A 6,731-nucleotide genomic window follows, 5' to 3' on the forward strand; every position below is an offset into this window, starting at 1 on the left:
TTTATGGTTTTCATTTTACTAATACGCCTTGGGGGACTAAGGATCAGCAGTTTGATAACGTACTGATCAGGAGAAATACTGTGTTCTTGTTACAGCCGGCTCTGTCGGCTGTAACAGGAACTATCGTCATGATAGCGAAAGGAGTCATCACAGGACCCTGTGCTACCATCCGCTCCCCGTGATCGCATCACAGAGCCTCCGATGGCAGCAGGGAAGTGTTACTTGCTGAGGCACTTTAAAACGTGCTGTCACATTTTGAGTTAAAGGGGTGGTTCACCCATATTTTTTTATTGTCTAGATCGATATTATATTGAGAAACAAGGTTTCTCTCAAATACCTTTTGTTGGCAATAGTGCCTGTGAGAGGCGCTATTGCAGACCGCTGCTCCCCGTCCAGTGACGTACCCGTCCAATGCTGCCACGTCACATCCGTGCGGCCGGCTACAGTCTTCCAGACTGAGCTGTGAGCGGTGCTTCACTGCTGTCACAGCCCATTTGCTCCCCCCTCCTCGCACAGCACGGCACGTCTCCTGCTCCTCCTCGCAAAATGCTGCAAGCAAGAGACGCGCTGTGAGGGAGGAGGCAGGAGGAGCAGGGAGCAGATGGGCTCAGAATGCAGCCGGCCGCACGGATGTGACGTGGCAGCATTGGACGGGTACGTCACTGGACGGGGAGCAGCGGTCTGCAATAGCGCCTCTCACAGGCACTATTGACAACATAAGGTATTTGAGAGAAACATTGTTTCTCAATATAATATCGATCTAGACAATAAAAAATATGGGTGAACCACCCCTTTAAGGGGTTAACAGGCGAGGGTGGATTGCAGATCCACCTACGAGTCATATCTGCTGTTCAAATCAGCAGACATGTGAAGGGATCACCACAGATTCATCGCAGCAGCCCTTCACAATTTAGGACATCGTTACTTCATAGGACATAAAGGGGGTCAATACTTACTGCAAGCATGTGAAATTTTGCAAGATATGCAAAAACAAATGCTCGTGATTATCGATGCGATCCGTGGCATTTTTTTGTATTGAGTGTATTATACCACAAACACTTCTCATACATTAACTAGAAAATAATTTATTCAGTAGACATTCATGCACAACACATAACCTATGTACAACATACACAACGCTCCCAACTTTCTCCTGGCTCAGGAGCTTTTTGCTCGTTTGCTTTTGGCCTTGCGGACTTCTTCCATCAGGTCTTTCAGATACTGGATCTCTTTTGCTATGGATTCAGCCTTCTCAGTGAGGATGTCATTTTTTGATTCCAGTTCTCTGCACTCTGCAGAAATCGCATCTTGCTCTGCTCTCTTCTTCTGCCGGTAGCGAGTGGCTGCTGTTTTGTTCTGCTCCATTTTCTTCTGTTTCTTGTCTACTTTGGGCCCTACAGTTTTTACCTTTGCTGAGACTTCTCTATCCTTTGAGGGAAGATCATAGGGTTTGGGTCTCTCAGAAATAGGGGATTCGGGAGAGGACTGGACACTACTCGGGTACTCAGTAGATGTGGGACTTTGCTGAGGAGATCCCAAATATGACGGGCTCATACATATGCCACTGTCATAGTCTGAGGACTCTTCCTTTTCATTCTTTACAGCATCAAGGATAAATGAAGCCGAGGCCTTTTTATCCTCCTCAGCAACATCAACCTCACTACCTAAATCTAAGATAAAGGAATGATCTGGGATGGAGACCTGGGACTGTTGCAAAGGTGGACTCGCAGGGGCCACCTGATCTGCCTCCATTGATTGTTCTGCAAGAGAGATTGTGTCTGGTGATGGCACATATTGCCCCAACACCACAGGGAGAGGTGGGTCCTCGAGGAGATCACACGAGTCATCCAACGTGGCCATGAGCTCATCAGGAGAGACGGCGGCATCTAGATCTTCCATCCCAAGCAGGGAATCGAAATCAAACTCCTTCAGGTCCATATTTTCCACCATCCAATGCATGCCGGAGAAGGCATCCCCTGAAAACCAAAGAAAATTTAAGTCTGTAGATAATAAAAGCACATCTACATCAACCTAACAGATTGTGCTGTTTAAGTCACAAGCACCATAGATTGGTTCGGCCACACAATTTTAGCCAGGTTTAGGTTTCTAAGGCTGCTTTCACACATCAGTTTTTTGCCATCAGGCATGATCCGGCGAAAAAAAGTGATGCGACGGATCCGGTGAAAAAACCCCAGATCAGTCGCATCAGTCTTTCCATCCGTTTGACTGATCCGTTTTGATACTGCGCATGCTCAGTTTAAAAATAAAGCAGATCCGTCGGCTGTAATCCGTTTTTTGCCGTATTACTCCGGATCCGGCGCCAATAGGCTTCCATTATAAAACACGCTGTACAGCACCGGATCCAGTGGGATACGATTTTTCACCAGAGACAAACGTTCACCTCAACGTTCCATCCAGCCACCGGACAAGCCGGCGAAAGCCGGATGGAACACAAGACCATCCGGCGCTAATAGAAGTCTATGGGGGAAAACGCATCCGGCGTCAGACGCTGGATGCATTCTCATGTTTCTGCCGGATTGTGCCGTATGGCAAAAAACTGATGTGTGAAAGCAGCTTAAGAGATATACATTTGGAGATCTGAGCAAGCTGCAGTGCTGGAGACCAGACTAGTACAGCCCCTGCAAGCATTGCCAGAAGACCCCATCACCTTCTCTGGTGTTGGGACACAGCCAAACTAATCTGCTCAATGTCCAGATCTAACAGTATATTATCCTCAATATGCCAGCTCATAATACATTGCTACAATGGGGAGGCAGGCCGATCCATGGTGCCTGCAGTAATCGGGTGTCCAGGCACCTTATAATGGGAAACATGATTCTAGAGCACCCGTCACATCTCATGAAGTTTCTGGACATAATGGGCCATGTAAACCTTAATGATACAGTTCTGAATTGTGAGCAGTAATGTGTAAATTAGAATTATGGTAGCAGCAGGTAAAGTCGTGGCCATAAAGGGACAAGTCAGGGACATTCTTATAATCAGTGAGGGTCCAGTCTCATCGTACCAGGTCGCAATATTTAGCAATTATCGGGGGAAGCGGGTCACCCTATTCAGCCAGATAGGGGTCAGACAGCACTGATTTGTATATATCACCACGTTCCTTACCCTGGAAACTGCCAAGAGATTCGTCGGGAAGCAGCAGATCGGAGACGCCATTCTTAGCCTTATCGCTGGACAACCCATGCGACGGGAGGTACCCGGGCACCTCGATGCAGTCATCCAAGAGACCCAAACTTTCCTCAGCCGCCAAAAACGACTGGTTGAAGGGGGACATAAAGTCCCCCAACAACATCTCTTCGCTCAACAGGCTCATCTTTATCAGGTAGCAAAGCTTTCAGGTAGAAAGTAGATTTTGAGCTTTCTTTGTGGTATACAGCAAGGCTGCTGCGGGATACCTTGGGAAGCCTGCAGGGAAGAAGAGAAAGGCATCATTGTAGATAACTGGCTGCATACAGCACGCAGGACGGCCATAACGGGGTCTCTCCGCGCACACCGAGCGGACAGTCAGCTGCTTCCTTCATGACCATATAAGGTAACTCCCCGCCCACGCCCCGCATGAGGGCGGCGGCCATTTTACAGCTCTGCCATCTGCGCGCTCAGGGGCTCGGCCGCCATTTTACCTCAGATGCCGACAGACGTCTGCTGTAATGTGGCGCCTCCCGGGGCCGAGGCCTCCGCAGGGAGAACTCGCGCAGCTGCCACTACACACTCATTCAGTAACGACTCAGGGGAGCAAATCATAGGAAACAAGAGAATATCCAGCTCTAAGGTGAAGTCTAGGACAGACTCGCACACATTCTCACAACGCCGCCATTACACACAGCTAATCTTTGTACTTACGCCATGGTGGTGCAGATGCCGGGGGCTGACAGCGCCGCTGGGTGCTGCTGCCTTTGCTGGCCTGGGGATGGGGTGCCGCTGGCCGCTGCTGCCGCTATACAGCCATGGCTGCTGGCTCTGTTCCGCGCTGCTGGAGTGTAACCGGCTCTGGCTCCGCACTGTCTACACCGGAGGAAAAAAGGAAGCTCAAAATAGCGCCTGTAACCAGCTGCTCTATCTACGTGTTCTCCCTCATTACACCTGCAGCAGACTGACGTGGCGCGGGAGCCGGGCTCTGTTTATATAGAGACACAGTGCTAAATGTCATATCCCTCCGCAGAGTGCTGCGCTCAGCTGCAGTGCTCCTCCGCTTACATTCCTGGAATAAGTGGGTGGGCGGGTGCTGCTCGCGAGGAGCGGAAGTCATGAGAAATAGTGCGTGTAGGGCACATCATATTTACACTATAGGGTCTGTGCACAGGATCAGTGTTAACAGCCTGTATTCACGGCATCTAAAATGCTGCATTGTACACAGTGGCTAGGATGTATAGAAATCTCATGCCCACTGTGCTTCTTTTCTACGCAGCGTAAACTGACATACAATGTGGCTTCCCAAGCAGCATGTCAATTTATTCTCAACTGGAGAACACAGCGAAAATCTGCTGCTCGTGGGCACGTACGCTACACCCTGTCACACAGAACACTAGCGTCTCCGCAAGTGGAAAACACCCTTGACACAGGCTACTTTACATTTACAACCTGGACACAGGCTACTTTACATTGTATCAAAATGTCAAATCTTCAGTGTTGTCCAAAAGATATAAAATATTTACAAAAATGTTGAGGGGTGTACTCACTTTTGTGACATACTCAATTCTAAGTTCCTTCCTGGTATATATGTCCCCCATCCTGGTCCCATTCCTGGTATAGATGTCCTCCATATTGGGCTCCTTCCAGTAATATGTGTCCTCCATTCTTGGTCCCTTCACGGGATATATGTCCTCCATCAAGGGCACTTTGCAGTTATATGTGTCCTCCTTTCTGGGCCCCTTTTTGGCATATATGTCCCCCATCATGGTATATATGTCCACTATCCTGGGTCCCTTCCAGTCATATGTGTGCTCCATTCTGGGACCCTTCCTGGTATATCTGTCCCCCATCCTGGACCCATTCCTGGTATATATGTCCTCCATCCTGGGCCCCTTCCAGTTATATGTGTCCTCTATTCTGGACCCCTTCCTGGTATACATGTCCCCCATCCTGGGCCACTTACAGGTATATATTCCCCCACCCTGGAACCCTTCCAGTTATATGTGTCCTTCATTCTGAGACCCTTCCTGGTGTAATTGTTCCCATTCTGCCGCTGATTTCTAATGCATTAAGGAAAAAAACCTCAATCTTCTCATCTTCCCCCACTCCTGTGATACGCTGCGTCAATCTCTGTAGCAGGCGCAGAGGCTGGCAGCTGATATCTGCGTTCCTGATATTGTGACACATACAGTCATATGAAAAAGTTTGGACACCCCTATTAATGTTAACCTTTTTTCTTTATAACAATTTGGGTTTTTGCAGCAGCTTTTTCAGTTTCATATATCTAATAACTGATGGACTGAGTAATATTTCTGGATTGAAATGAGGTTTATTGTACTAACAGAAAATGTGCAATCCGCATTTAAACAAAATTTGACCAGTACAAAAGTATGGGCACCCTTATCAATTTCTTGATTTGAACACTCCTAACTACTTTTTACTGACTTACTAAAGCACTAAATTGGTTTTGTAACCTCATTGAGCTTTGAACTTCATAGGCAGGTGTATCCAATCATGAGAAAAGGTATTTAAGGTGGCAACTTGCAAGTTGTTCTCCTATTTGAATCTCCTATGAAGAGTGGCATCATGGGCTCCTCAAAACAACTCTCAAATGATCTGAAAACAAAGATTATTCAACATAGTTGTTCAGGGGAAGGATACAAAAGGTTGTCTCAGAGATTTAAACTGTCAGTTTCCACTGTAAGGAACATAGTAAGGAAATGGAAGTACACAGGTACAGTTCTTGTTAAGCCCAGAAGTGGCAGGCCAAGAAAAATATCAGAAAGGCAGAGAAGAAGAATGGTGAGAACAGTCAAGGACAATCCACAGACCACCTCCAAAGACCTGCAGCATCATCTTGCTGCAGATGGTGTCAATGTGCATCGGTCAACAATACAGCGCACGTTGCACAAGGAGAAGCTGTATGGGAGAGTGATGCGAAAGAAGCCGTTTCTGCAAGCACGCCACAAACAGAGTCGCCTGAGGTATGCAAAAGCACATTTGGACAAGCCAGTTACATTTTGGAAGAAGGTCCTGTGGACTGATGAAACAAAGATTGAGTTGTTTGGTCATACAAAAAGGCGTTATGCATGGAGGCAAAAAAACACGGCATTCCAAGAAAAGCACTTGCTACCCACAGTAAAATTTGGTGGAGGTTCCATCATGCTTTGGGGCTGTGTGGCCAATGCCGGCACCGGGAATCTTGTTAAAAAGTTGAGGGCCGCATGGATTCAACTCAGTATCAGCAGATTCTTGACAATAATGTGCAAGAACCAGTGGCGAAGTTGAAGTTACGCAGGGGATGGATATTTCAGCAAGACAATGATCCAAAACACCGCTCCAAATCTACTCAGGCATTCATGCAGAGGAACAATTACAATGTTCTGGAATGGCTATCCCAGTCCCCAGACCTGAATATTATTGAAAATCTGTGGGATGATTTGAAGCGTGCTGTCCATGCTCGGCGACCATCAAACTTAACTGAACTGGAATTGTTTTGTAAACAGGAATGGTCAAATATACCTTCATCCAGGATCCAGGAACCAATTAAAAGCTACAGAAAGCGACTAGAGGCTGTGATT

At 47.3% G+C, this 6,731-nt stretch overlaps 1 protein-coding gene across 1 annotated transcript; it reads right to left on the bottom strand.

The window, feature by feature from the left end:
• Positions 1–1,065: 1,065 nt before the first annotated feature.
• On the bottom strand, positions 1,066–4,122 carry ATF4 (activating transcription factor 4). Its single transcript, XM_075321844.1, has 3 exons — positions 3,862–4,122; positions 3,127–3,426; positions 1,066–1,976 (listed from the first exon to the last, which is right to left on the bottom strand). The coding sequence occupies exons 2-3, from the start codon at positions 3,332–3,334 to the stop codon at positions 1,159–1,161; spliced, it is 1,026 nt and encodes a 341-aa protein (XP_075177959.1). The 5' UTR covers positions 3,335–3,426; positions 3,862–4,122; the 3' UTR covers positions 1,066–1,158.
• Positions 4,123–6,731: the final 2,609 nt, after the last annotated feature.

The sequence above is a fragment of the Anomaloglossus baeobatrachus genome, chromosome 8 (assembly GCF_048569485.1).
Source record: "Anomaloglossus baeobatrachus isolate aAnoBae1 chromosome 8, aAnoBae1.hap1, whole genome shotgun sequence".
Taxonomy (NCBI): domain Eukaryota; kingdom Metazoa; phylum Chordata; class Amphibia; order Anura; family Aromobatidae; genus Anomaloglossus; species Anomaloglossus baeobatrachus.

Bases quoted from the DNA above. Each gene is read 5' to 3' on its own strand.
- ATF4 (XM_075321844.1), bottom strand. From the start codon at position 3,334: ATGAGCCTGTTGAGCGAAGAGATGTTGTTGGGGGACTTTATGTCCCCC. The intron at 1,977-3,126 runs GTAAGGAACGTG...TTTGGTTTTCAG, and splicing joins ATCTCTTGGCAGTTTCCAGG to GGGATGCCTTCTCCGGCATG.